Source organism: Panthera leo, chromosome F2 (genome assembly GCF_018350215.1).
Source record: "Panthera leo isolate Ple1 chromosome F2, P.leo_Ple1_pat1.1, whole genome shotgun sequence".
Taxonomy (NCBI): Eukaryota; Metazoa; Chordata; class Mammalia; order Carnivora; family Felidae; genus Panthera; species Panthera leo.
The window spans coordinates 62,399,781-62,413,569 of record NC_056695.1 but is presented as its reverse complement, the minus strand read 5'-3'; the positions used below and the strand labels follow the sequence as shown (position 1 = coordinate 62,413,569).

Genomic DNA, 13,789 nt, shown 5'->3' with positions numbered 1-13,789 from the left:
CTATTCAGCGCCGAACGAAACCCAGCGCACGGCATCCTGGGAAATGTAGTCCTCGCCACGTCCGGGGGTCGCTGGCTCTGCCCGCGAGACGCCCCCCAGGAGGGATTATTCTGCCTAGGCGGGCTGAGGCCGGAGCTGCCGTCTGAGTGTGCAGATGGAGCAGTTCCCCGCGGAGGATTCGGGGTGCTCTCCCGGGTCGGAGGGAAGTGAGAGAACTACACTTCCCGGGCCGCCCTGCGCCGAGCCGAGCCGGCAGCCTCGCTTTGCGTGACCGCGGCAGGTTGGTCCTGGAGCAGATGAGCGCAGAATATTTAGGCGAAAGCGCGAGGAGGGGGGAGCGCGGGGCAGGAGGAGTACCTCGGCCGAGAAAATTATGCATGCGTTAGGGAAGCTCTAGGAGAATGGCTGTGGAAGGTAAGGGACGCTTGGGCATTTTAAGCTCCCTCTTAACCCGCGCACCCCACTACACACATCCCTGATGAATCCTGGGGAACGTGGGGAGGAGAGGAAAGAGGGTGGTGGCGAGCGGGCCCTTTCCTCCTACACCTCTTGGCACTCACCTGAGTCCCGGAAGGCGAATAGGCGCTTTCTTCAGTTGCTTTAGAAAGACATGTAGGTGCGCAGGACTTTGGGGTTGGAGGCAAACAGTACCCCTGATGCGAAACGATGTGCTGGAAGTGGGAAAATCGGAGAGACGGGCATGAGGTCTCAGCTCCGAGGTGTCCCTTTCGCTGTCCCCTCTAACCGGGGCGGGCTGGGTGGCCGCAGGACTGGGAATGCCCATTTTGTAACACCCCCTCCCCCCACGTGGGAGAGGACCCCCGGCCGGGTGCGTCATCGGGAAGCCTGGACTTCCGATTGGGTCCAGGGCCCCTATCATGCGCACCCGACAGCGGTAGCAGCGGATGTACTCAGAGGGTGGAGGTGCCCCTACACCTGTCTCTGTTTATACCACCATCCCCGGGGTTAGCAAAGTTTACAAAAAAGAAATGGAATCAGCCAGGAATAAAAAAGAATAGCCAGCCTCTTCCGTTGGGGTGAATCCTTTCCTTTGAAGATACCTTCCTCTTTTTCTAGTGTGATTTTGGCCTTTTGGCTTTGCGGTTGGAGCTCTACGATACTGCCTCTCCTGAACCTCCTGGTTGAAAGCAGAGACAGGAGGTTTGTGAGGGATCCCGAAGTTTTACTTCAGAATATCTTACCTTGGAACACAAGACTTTTTTGTGTGCAGGGTAATTTATGGGGAAATATGCGTGGACCAGATGTGTTTGTGATGTCAAATTTGAGGTCAGAGTGTGCCTGAATGATAAAAATGCAATAATTATGGGACCGAAGTTACCTGCAGAGTTATGGTTCCTGAGTGTGCCTCAGGTAAGAGGGGAACTGGGGCAGGAAAATGAGGGCATGCCCGCCTACCGCATCTGGCTCCTTGCCAAGGGGAAATGAGCCCGTTCCTTGTAGGCTAGAGGCAAGAGGGAGCCACAAGGGCTTGCTTCCCTCACCCCTTCCTGCCCCAGGAGAGAACAATTGAACTACTCTGACTCCTGCTCTCATAATTATTTAACCACCTGAAGTGGCAACAACCCAGTTTCTGTGCTCAGTACCTTAACTCAAAAAACTATTGCCTTTGGGCTGAGTTTCCCAGTTGGCTACTTTTAGTTACCTATTTATTAATATACTCACATAATAGTTTCTATATTACATATATAGCATACATGGTTTTGAAAAAATAGCCAAAATAAGCTTCCTGTGCAAATAGAATAATGTGAGAATCAGGCTTCGTGCATTGGTACAGTTGATGGTAAGTGAAACAAGGCTTCATAGGAGTGAAAAAAGCTAACAGAGGATAAGGATCATCTTGAGCTTCAGGTCAAGGGTAAGTTGACCTGGCACCCCTTCTGCCTCACCCTTCAGCTGACCTTGATTATCCTCTTTTTCTCTTCACTCTTCTGTGTTCCCAAGTGAGGGACACTCCCATGGTTGCCAGTCCACAGTGCATTTGAAAAGAATGTCCTGCTTGCTGTAAGAAGTATAAAATTAGTCATATTTCTTGTCTGATGGGTTATTATACCAGCAAAGGCAGACCTTGCAAAAACAAGGGGTTTGGAATGAAGTACACGTGGACTGCAGAGGCTTATTTTATTTTGTAGAGATTTATTGGTTCAAGTGCTTGTCTAGTAAACAGGAGATCCTGAGTTTGAATCACAATGAGGTCTCCACTTGAGGAATGAAGGAAGTAGTTTAAAGTTTGGCTGCAAATAGGATTCCTAGCTCAGTTTTTGCAAAGTCTGTTTGCTCAGCCTAGACTGGGCTCTTCCTGGCTGCTCTCACCTGATCTTTAAAGGCTCAGGGAAAACTTCACTTCCTCTGCGAACCTGACTCAGCCCTGCTTTCCAGCTCTCTGCCCTAGTCTATGGGAGGGGCTTCTGCACTGAGCTTCCCTCGTACCTGTGGTTACACCTATTTTAACATCTCCAAACTTAATCTCTCACTGGAGTATAAGACTAACCCCTTGGGGCTTGGGACCTTATATTCCCAGCCAGTAGCACAGTACCAGACCCATAGTAGGTACTCAATAAATGCTTATGGAATGTATGGGAAATAAACTCATGGCCACTTTTGTAACTGACTCCATAAGTGTGCATGGGGCTTTCTTAGCCCAAGTGCCATAAAATCAAGGACTTTCTGAGAGATTTGAAGGTAGGAGAGACTCTTAAAGGAAGTTCCCCTCTCCTCAGTTTTTAGTCTTGATACTCACAATCTGATAGAGCAGTACTCATCCAGGGAGTCTTGAACTTCCTAGCTCATGGCTGGGATATATTGGGGCTGTTGTTCCTATTTTTTGTCCATAGGCCAGGGATGCTGTATGTCCCTCAGTGCATGGCCATCCCATGCAAAGTTCACAACCCCAAACTAGGTAACAACCCATGTCCCTAAGTTCATTGAGAAACATTGATTGGGGGAAGGAATTTTGCCAGAGGAACTGGAATAGGAAATAACAATATGTGTTACTTAACATCTGAACTTTAGTTTCTGAATCTGGGAAAAAGGACACACTACTGTTTACTTCCTAGGAAAGTTGAGAGGATTTAATAAAGGAGAGGCCTTATAGGAGGGTACTTAGAACATAGATCCTTAGTAAATGTTTTTGTATTCCCATCCTTAAAAAAAAAAAAAAAAAAAAAAAAATTTACTATTTGGCATGTTTTGTGTTCTGAATTTTCACTTATTCACACAAGTCTAATTAGCAAATTAGAAGGTGTTTTATCATGTGTAATCTGTTTGGTTAAGTAAGCTTGACCATGTGTTAAATATAAAGTGTTAGAAGTATTAAAAGTGTTAAGAACAAATAGGGAGCTGATTCATTTTGTTGAACCTGTAGCCTTGAGTTTAAGATGATAAAGAGGTGCCCTATGTTTTATGGCCACCCTGGGTTGTGTTTTCTTCTCTGAATTTCATTACGACATCCTGTTTCTATTCCCTAGCCTGGTTGCGACCCATGCCTTGCATTTATGGGCAGCTGGGCAGCTTAGAGTTGTACCTTCCAGCCATAGAATGCATGGTCTGCTTTCAGGTGGGGATTATATTTACATCCATTGTCTTTTTTGAAAAAAAAAAAATTGTAGTAAATTACCCCAAATAGCTGGAAAAACTAGGGCCACCAGGGAGGAGGTAGCACGCAGAAACCACAAAGTAATCCATTCTCCATGGACAGACTGTATAGATGATTGTGTCCGTGAGGTGATGTTTTTAACAGAAATAGATTGCGTTATTATACAGGGAACAGAAAAAGTGGACTCATCAGGGACAGTGTTTTATTCATCTCTGTAGTCCAAGGTTGGTGCCTGGCACTCGGAGGACTGCAGGAATTGTTCATGAATGGAGTAGAAATGCCCCGAAGCAAGCAAAGGGTATTCCTACTCTTTGTTCTCATTTCCTTTCCTGCTTGCTTCATCCTTAGAGCTGCATTTAAAAAAGGGAGTAGATAAACATTGTAGTGTTTCTATTCCAGATGTAATAGACTTGTCCCTCTTATGTGGCAGAAAAATGACTTCCAATATTCAGCACTTCACCCCCCTAAAGATTTCAAATGGAAAGTTATATGCTCTAAATGACATCTGTTAAGGAATCTGAATTTCCCATCCTAAATGAACAAACTGGCTATCAAATGGCCTCTAAGTCATTCAAGGTTCAGGTTCTGTAGTTTCTCTCCTGCAAAAGAGTAAAAACAAAAAACAAAACAAAAAAAAAAAAACACCTGCCCATGACCAAGGTATTGTAAGGATACATGACAGCAGCTGGAGGAGAGGGCAAAGGAGATAGTCAAACACTCCTAGCAAAGAGAAGCTGTTGTAAGTGATGGCTCTCTACCCTGCTATCCTGTTTGAATTCAGAACCAGGTCACAGACTCCCGACGGGAGATAAAAATGTCTTTATTACAGGACTCCTCGGGCTGGTTTGTTTGGCTTTGGGTTGGATGATAAAGCAGACTTGCTGATCTTGCATCCAAGCAGGGAACTTGCCCCTCATGGAGGTACCTGCCCCTGTAACAGCCTGAAGAGCCAGGAGAACGTGGGCTCCTGCAGCAGGCAGGTGGGACTCAAAGGGAAGGAGAGAGACCAGAGCCACATATGCTTTGTTCCCTTTCATAGACGTGAGTCTATAGTTGTCTCCTTTCTGAAAAGAACCTGTGAGAGTGGAGAGAGACCAGAAGTGTCCACGTGGATTTCCCCTCTTATGAAACCTGGAACAAGGAGGAAGATGGCCCTCCATTCTAACCCCCCTGACATTTTTCTAAGTGCATTTTCTTCTTGAGAACATTGTAATCACCTCTTGTACTTGGTGGTGCTCGTGCTGTCTGCAGGTGGGCCTGTCTTCAGCCTGGGCCATGGTAGACCCTTGGTGAATTTTGTTGAATGAGGGAAGACAACAAATTAGTGGGTAGGGTTATGGATGCTTCTGATTGCCCCAGTAGCTCCTTAGATCACAGAGAACTCCCCTCTGTGTTCACCTACAGAGTAGGGCTGTAGAAGCGGTAGGAGCGTGTAGACCGGTTTCCATAAGCAGCTCTTCCCTGTGCATGGTGATGTTATTAGTTCAACTAACTGCCTGATTCGCTTCCATTTCACTTATCCCCAAGGGTTTTTTTTTCCCCCTTTTCCTGTTTTTTTTTTTTTTCTTCTAAATTTATTTTGTTCTCTGGCCCAGAAGATTGGACTTTACTGTACCAGCAGCTTGTATTAATCACTTTTTTTTTTTTTTTAAGACCTGGGAGTGGTGAATCGAAGCTCATCCTCAAAAATTCTTGTCTAGAGTGTGAGAAGCGGGGCCTCAAACCCTGCCACTGTGCTTGCCGAGGCTGGTTCCTGCCACTCCTGTCACTTCTTTGGGACCTCTCAGCCAGTTCAGACAGGGTGTCAGTTTAATCCTATTCTTGCCTGGCCTGGCCCGGCCCTTTCCTTCTCCTGTCTTGCTGTACTCCAGAGCCAGAGGAAACGAGGGCTGGTGTTCATAGGGGGAGATCGTGTAGAACGTTGTTGCCGTGTTCTGCTACGCTGAGTCACGGTAGATGCTGTGGTGACCTACTGGAGGGGCAGCCCGGGGTCTGAAGCTGGTGCTTGAACTCTAGGGAGTGTCACGTGTTGTGCCTTTAACTAGGAGAAAGGTAGGGAATTGCAAACTCCTTGGCATTGTATAGGTTTTGCATTTTCTGTGTGCAGGGAACTTGACTAAATGTGGGGGGAGGAGTCAATAAAGAAGGGAGCTTAGCCTGTTCTGTACCCGCCCCCATCATCCCTTTGCTGAAGGGAGACAAGAAGCAGATGAGGTGGAATGATAGAAGTGCTAATAAGTAAAAGCACAAACAACGTGATGTGGGAGGTCTGAGAACAAATGGAGCATCTAGTTCTGAACTGGATGGGATAGCCTTGCCAGAGGAGTAGCATCAAGCGAGCTTTGGACCAGGATATTGATGGCTGGGGAATGGGGGGAAAGGCATAAAACAGGGGTGTATGTAGAGTATGTTCCACCTAATGGATCCCCCCCACCCCCCACGGTCCTGGTGTTGTGGTTGTTTAGCCCTTTATGGACAGGAAAGTGAATGAGGATGCTCCTGAGTCCTATCTGGTTATTACTTTTCCTGTGGGCTCTATTAGCTGCTTGGCCAAACCTTCAGCACTCCCCACAGCCCAGTTGGATCTTGGGTATGGTCCTTTTGAAACCACAGGAGCAAGCGGGGAAAGCTGCTCTCTTGTAAATCGAGCTGATTTCTCCCCAATTTGCTGAAGTGGAATGTAGCCGTGCTCCCAGCTCTGAGCTGGCTCATGAGAGCAGCATTGGCTATATTTAGTCTGGTTTGTCTAAAGTGTGGGTGCAAGAAGCTGCTTGCACAGCTTGCCTCCCCGAGTGAAGAGCATGAAGGGGTGGCAGCTGTTGGGTGCCAGGGGCAGCTGCCTCATTGCCTTCAGATTTTTTCCAAGGGCACTGAGGCTGGGAGGAGCCAGCTGCCAAGTTCAGTTCCTTTGCTCCTTGGCTGCCCTTGTTGCTATGCTTATATGGTATTCTGTCCAGGAAATCCCAAGTCTTCAGTGATTTGACAGATGTGTATAGACTAATCATGGGGTGTGAAATCTCAGATCCAGCTAACCTGGAGAGCTGGGGGCAGAATGGCCCCAGACTGTGAGGGCTGTTGCTGTCTTTAAACGTACAAACTCCGCAGCTTTAGACGGGGTGTGAACCCCAACTCTGCTGAAGACTTGCTGTGTGCACCTGGGCAATTTACTGAATAGTTCTGAGACTCCTTGTTTAGCAAATGAGAGTATTAATAGTAATGACCTCATAGGTATGTTGAGAAACTTAAGTTAGTATCAGTAAAGCTCTTAGGACCCATTCTGGTCATTGCTCAATAAACAGTAAATGTTAGACAACATGATGGCAATGATGTCTCCTTCCTGCCACACTTAAGAAAGCATCTAACCCATCTTTATGGCCTTGTAATATACTGTCATATATAATAGGTGCTCAGTGAAGGAATGTAGGTTCTCAGAGTTGGGATAAAACCAACCAAATGTGATGGTAAAATATGAGTCATCTTTACTTTTAAATGTATTATTTGATTATCTGATTCCCTGCAGTTATGAGGCAACAGAGGGAGGTAAAAGTTTTCATAACAGGTGTATATTCACTTAAGTCTCATCACTTAATGATATTTCCCCACCCAAAATTTACTTGTCACTTAATACACACTGTTTCATTGGCTGGGCTCTCTAATGGTCTGATAATAACTCAGCCATACAATAAATAAATTGATTGCAAAGACAAATTTCAGATCTTGCAAAAGAAAAAAAATTTCAAGCACTCTATGAAATTGACATTGGACAACGGATGTTATACGGCTGTGACCCAGAGAAGATCTGGCTAAGTTAGGCCAGATAACTGTTAAAGAGGACAATAATCAACCTAAGATGGTGATTTGATAGTCACCAAAGGAACATGTTAGGATCATCTAAGGATTATAAAGTCTTTGTCAAAAATTGTTGCCCTAATATATTTTGGGGGAGAAAGATCTATGTAAATAGACTGTTTAAGAGTCAAATGTGAAATGAGCAAGGTTTTGTCCTGCTGATCTAAATCTTACAGAAGTTACTTAACAAAAAATGGATTATTTTGGTCTAAGAATTAACACATATTTACAATTATCTAAATTTGGTTAAATACAAGTTCTTAGTTTCTCCATCTCAGATAAAGTATCATTTAAACTGTTTCAGTGTTCTCTTTGTGTTAGTATGCTAAATTTAAAATTTAGGTATCCTTTATATATCATAAAATGTATCTTTTGTGCCTCTTAGAGTTTTGACAAATATATTCAGTCTCACCACCACCACCATCAAGTTCAGTTCCTACACCCCAAAAAGTTTCCTTTTGCCTCTTTGTAGTTACCTTTCACCCATAGCCCCTGACAACCACTGCTCTGAATTCTGCTCTCACACTCTGGTCTTTTTCAGAATGTCCTGTAAATGACACATTCTGTTGCCATTTGAGTCTGGCTTCTTTCATTTAGTGTAATGCACTTGAGATTCACCCATGTTGTTACATGTATCCATTCAGTCCTTTTTATTGCTGAGTAGTAGTCCACTGAGTGGACATACCACTATTTATCCATTCACCAATTGAAGTACATTGGGTTGTTTTCAGTTTTTGGTAGATGTGAATAACCACTATAAATAGTTGCCTATAAGTTTTTTTGTGTGAACAGAAGTTTCCCTTGTATAAATAAGTAGGAGTGAGGTTTTTGAGTCCTATAGTAAATGTGTTTTAATTTTATAAGAAACTGTCAAACCGTTCTTTAGAGTTACTATGCCCCACACATAGCACTGTGCCAAATTTTCCTCAATTTGGATTTTCTTTTAAGTTTTGAGTTTTGTTTTGAGAGAGCGAGAGGCAGAGCACATGAGTGAGAAAGAGCACGAGAGAGCGCCCCAGGCAGGCTCCACTCTGCCAGTGCACAGCCTGATGTGGGGCTCAATCCCAGGAACCTGGAGATAGGGATCTGAGCAGAAACTAAGAGTTTCAGAAGCTCTATCAACTGAGCCACCCTGGCACCCCTGGATTTTCTCTATTAACAAATCTTCTGATAATGAGGGTCTCACAGAAATAAGATAATTATTTTAATGGGTAGAATGTAGGCATTTGGATGGTATTAGGAGGAAGTAACTTTCCAGAGGTGGGCTCTTGGGGCCGCATTATACAAGAGTGTGCCATATGGCTATGGCAAATATACACCCTTGGTTTCCAGGTTAGTCCAGATCCCGAGGATGAAGATAGCCTAAAAATGCCACTGGTTTTGCATCCAAAAGAAAGCTGTTAACAAATTCTTGTGTTACTTTCTATAAAGGGACTTGTATCAAGCTCTGGATACTGAGTCATTGTTGTCAAATAAGGAAAGCGGCCCAGATTAGGAAAGGCTTACCTTGGAGAAAGATAGGCAAGAGCCTGTGGACAGCAAAGGGAAGACCATGTGGGAGGCCACAGAAGAGCTTAACTGGAGTGGGGAACAAACTTCCTTGTCCTTGAAAGGAGTTGGCCTTATTTGCCAAGGGGAGTCCTGACCTGTTTTGTGAAGCCTAAGAAAAAGTTAGCCGTTTCTAGTGTGACTTAAATTATGAGGATGCCTGGGCCAGGGGCTTGTTCTGTGGCTTTGGGCCATTCCGATTCCGAATTGGCTCTTCAGTGAGCTGTTCGTTTATATAGTGGGAGCAGTGCTTTCCCTTGCTAGGAGCACATTTTATTCAGCTGCAGTCTGGATATGGGACCCAAGGGCAGAGTTGTTTCCAAGTGCAAACAATCGTCTTGGAGGTATCATTTGGACAGTAACACACTAGGGCTTCCAGGATTTTCCACTGTCTGTGTGACTGTGGCATAGAATACTTGAATCTGGGATTGCTACAGAATTCCTAGATGCATGATTGCCTTAACTATTGTGTGAGGTTGTAAAATGTTTTCTCAGGGTTTCTTTTTAAAAAAAATTTAAGAATGTACCTGTGCATTACATGGAGGTGAGTATGTTAACCAGACTTCGGTAGATGTACTTTGCACTTTTGTCTCGAGGTTGTGATTACCCCCTTGATGACCAGTGATGTGTATTCAGGTATAGGAGAGTTCAACCAGTCACCAAGAAGTGGAGCTGGGGCGTGCCAGCTCCTGGCCTTGGCTCAATCAGTAGATGTGTATCAGGGCCTTGTGATGCCCGAGCTCTTGCTTTCTCTTTCTGCTTTCTGATTTTTTCTGTTAAAAACAAAAAAAACAAAAAAAACAAAAAAAAAAAAAACCCACTTTTTTTACATGGTGGTCCTTTAATAAATCTGCGTGGATAAACTGGGATTGATATTTTGTATTGGAGTCATCTAGGAAGTTTGTAGGGGTACGGCATTTACCTCTGTAGCCTAGAATTGGAATATTTTTCATTTTATACTCACAAATCTTAAGCACTTGCTAATAGGAAGTAATAGGTTCCTAATAGGTTGGGTAAGTCTAGGAAAAGCAGGTGTGCTGGAGACTGAACTCTAAGTCTTTCCTTGATGATGAGATTCTCCTGGGACACCTAATGACACCCACATTCCTAATCCCCTCCTTTGGGTGTATTGTTGTTTTGGTAAATCAGAAGTGGGGCCCTGACTATAACATGTTCCCTGAGTCATTAATAAGCAAATTCGGGAGACACTGATATAGGGGCAGGATTCTTAATCTCACGTCCTGAGAGGAGATCCTTAACCCCTTTAAAACTGTATGCACAATTTGTAGATGGACATAATTTTTTTTTTTTTTTTTTTTTTTTTTTTACTGGGAGAAAAAAAAACTGGGGTTTACATTCTGTTCTTAAAGAGGCTAGGGATGAGTAATAAGAGCCTTATGAGAACATGCATTTGACTTTTTCTTCTGATACGTCTCCATTGCCTACAACTGTGTCTGACCCAATGAAGGCATACAATTATTTATTGAGAAAACAAGAGAACTAATGTTATTTTGTGCCTACTCTCAGCCAGGTTCTTGGTGTCCGTTCTAAACATTAGTTTTCATAATGCAGTGGGATACGTGGTTTCCCCTTCCAATAGTTGAGGGAATTTAGGTCCAGAGAAGATGTGTGATCTCCCCAAGGCCACACAGCTCATTTGTGGTGGAACCAGGCTTTGTTGCCAAATTTGCCATATTCCAGAGTCCTTACTGTACTATGTTCCTTTTCTGGTTTTGTACCAGTTCAGGAGGTGGGTTCTAGTTTACTAGCTCTCTCATGGAAATGTTGGTAATTTAAGAAAAAAAAAAATTACATTAAAATACAACATTGCTTATTTGGGCTCTACAATAGAAAAAAACTCTTTAAGGTTTTTGGATCAGATCTGTAATAAGGTGTTTGTCTCGATTTTGCTTTGTAGAGTATTGCTTCTTTCCTTTTAGGGAGCCCCAGGTCTTCAGGCATTTGTTGCTGCTGTTGCTGTTTTCCCATGCTGCCTTGCAAGTTCACTTGCATGCCCAGCACAAATTAGTGTAAATCTGTATATCTGTGATAGGCTCAGCACTGTGAATGGCACTGGGCAATATACCAGAATCTAAGGCTGTGGACCTTCCCATCACGGGGTTTATTGTCAGGTCAGAGGTTCAAGAATTGTGTTGTAAATGTATCCCAGTTTAAAAAAAAAAAAAAGTTCAGACATGGGCAGGACATGTAGGCAGGGTAGTCTGTGTGGGGGCTCTGCTCTCTCAATCAGGAGCTACCCTGCCCACGGCAATGACCCACCCATTGCCCTGGACTCCCCAGGAGAAGTCTTTTTCTATTTTAAAGAGTGAAGGGGCACCTGGGTGGCTCAGTCAGTTAAGCATCTGACTCTTGATTTCAGCTCAGGTCATGATTGCGTGGTTTGTGAGTTTGAGCCCCAAGTTCTACTCTATGCTGACAGCATGGGGCCTGCTTGGTGTTCTCTCTTTCCCCCTTTCTTCCACTCCTCCACTTGCTTGCAGGCTCTCTCAAAATAAACATTAAAAAAAAAAAAGTGAATTAACTGCTGCAGAAAGCTTGGTCCTAACCTGGAGAAACTGAAAAACCAAGCAAGCTGAAGTATTAAGAGAAAAGAAAGCAATGGATGTGAGAAATATTTCACAGGGGGAAAGGAAGACAGGATTGGGGCTTGTTTCCTTACAGGGTGTGGCAGGCCCTTAATTGCTCCCAACTCTCCACTGCCAATAAAATACCAGTCCAAACTCCTTAGCAGCCAGAGCCCTTCCCAGAGTGCTAAGACCTTCCTGCTCTGGGCTGATTTCCCTCCCTTTCCCCTTCAGAGTCTACCCTGATAGTCAGTGGGGCCCAGCACTCAGTTGTTTGCTGGCTCGTGGCACACCTTGAATCCCCCCCCCCCCCCCCCACCGTCTTTGTGCTCTTCTCCCACCTCAAATGCCCTTTCTCCCACGGGTTCGTGTGATGTCCTTCTGCTCTCCTTCTATGTCTACAGCAAGAGAATAGATGGGCAAGAGATGAAGATCTCCGTGTGTGGGAAGAGTGTGTCTGCCAGGCGAGGGCAGTGTTGAAGGGGTAGGATGAAGAAGCGGAAGGAGGCAGGAAGAAGCAGCTGTGGTAGCAGTGAGCCATTTTGGAATGGAGCATGTCAGCATCACCTGATGGTCAAAGACCACCAGCAAGGTATTAGCTGTGAGAGTCCATGAGTTTGGCAAGTAGTAAAAGATACTCTGATGAAATGAGAAGCAAATCCATATTAAAATAATTCAAAGATTAAATGGATGATGACACTACCCTTGATACACATGTATTGAAGTGGAACAAAGGGAGAAGTTACAGCAAGAGAGTGATCCAGGTTTAAAGAGTTGCACTGTTCTCACCATTGAGAAGATGTGGGAAGGAAGATGAAGGCCTTTACCTAGATAGGAAACCAGTTCAAAGGAAGCTTTTTTTTTTTTTTCTTCTTTAAGCTAGAAATATTTGAAAGAGTTTGTAGATGGGGGGTGTGTGTGTGTGTGTGTGTGTGTCCGTCCGTCCGTCCATCCATCCATCCATCCATCCATCCATCCATCCCAGTGGATAGGGAGATTTTGAAGATCCATAGGATGGAAGGGAAAATGGATAGAAAGCAAGGACCATCACGAGTTTAGATGCAGAAGGTTTTTTTTTTTTTTTTTCTGGAAGGGGTGGGTGGTGGGTGATGGGTGGTGCAGGTAAGGAGTGTTATTAAGATATGTAATCTTCAAGAAATACTAATACCTATACTGTGTGACCAGCACTGTCCTGCTTATATATTAACTCCTTAACCTTCCCATCAATCCTATGTGGGAGGTACCATTATCATCCCTATTTATAATTAACAAAGGGGCACAGAGAGTTAAGTAACTTGGGCATGGTCACTCAACTGGTAATGCTCAAGCCAGAATTTGATAAAAACAGAAGATGTCTGTCCATTTTCCTAGTTAGGAAACACTGGGAATACTGGATTAAGACATTATCATCCTTAGAATTTTCTTTAAAAATGAGGGTCTTAAAGTATGACCTTTAAGGGGGTACCTGGGTGGCCTCATCAGTTGACTGACTCTTGATTTCGGTTCAGGTCATGATCCCAATGTCATGGGATTGAGCCCCACATTGGGCTCTGTGCTGGGCACAAAGCCTGCTTGGAATTCTCTCTGTCCCTCTGCCCCTCTCCCTGGCTCGCACGTGCGCAGTCTCTCTCAAAAGGATGACCTTTAATAACATAGATCATTGACATTTTGTTAGTTTATTTTGTAATAATTGACTCCAGGTAGGTCAGGTGTGGAATAGGATTTCGGATTTCAAATTCACAGATGTTGGAGGAGGGTATCATTTTCAGAATGCAAGTCATTTCCTAGAGAGGTTAGGCCTTGGTGGGTGCTGGTCAGCCAGCTGGTGCCATGAGGGCACCCTGACCCTACAGGCTGGGTTTGGTGTTTCAGGAAAACTAATAGGGGTAATGTCAGAAAGGAAAAGCGAAAAAGGTACTGAAAATAAACTTGGCCAATTTCATAATTTTGCCAAGATAAGATCATGTTCCCTATTTTCTTCGATCTCCTGCCCCCTTCCTGCTTTTAAAGTTTTAAGATTTAGGTTTCCAGGGTGCTGCTGCCATTGTCCCTGATTCTAATGGTAATGGTAGTGATTTTCTGATTGATGCTTGGTCTATTGCCTGCTAAGTGCCTCTGTAGAGCCCCCAGGAAACTCTGCCTCCCTCTGACCTGCTTTGCCTGGCCAGAGTTTCTTAATTGAAACTCAATAGCT

At 44.3% G+C, this 13,789-nt stretch overlaps 1 protein-coding gene across 2 annotated transcripts in view; it reads left to right on the top strand.

The window, feature by feature from the left end:
* Positions 1 to 322: 322 nt before the first annotated feature.
* Positions 323 to 13,789, top strand: part of SAMD12 (sterile alpha motif domain containing 12) — a 378,819-nt gene continuing 365,352 nt past the window's right edge. For both annotated transcript variants that reach the window (XM_042923625.1, XM_042923624.1), the window contains exon 1: positions 323 to 414. In XM_042923625.1, coding sequence (XP_042779559.1) covers positions 402 to 414 — 13 coding nt within the window. In that variant the 5' untranslated portion in view covers positions 323 to 401. The remainder of the gene's footprint in view (positions 415 to 13,789) is intronic.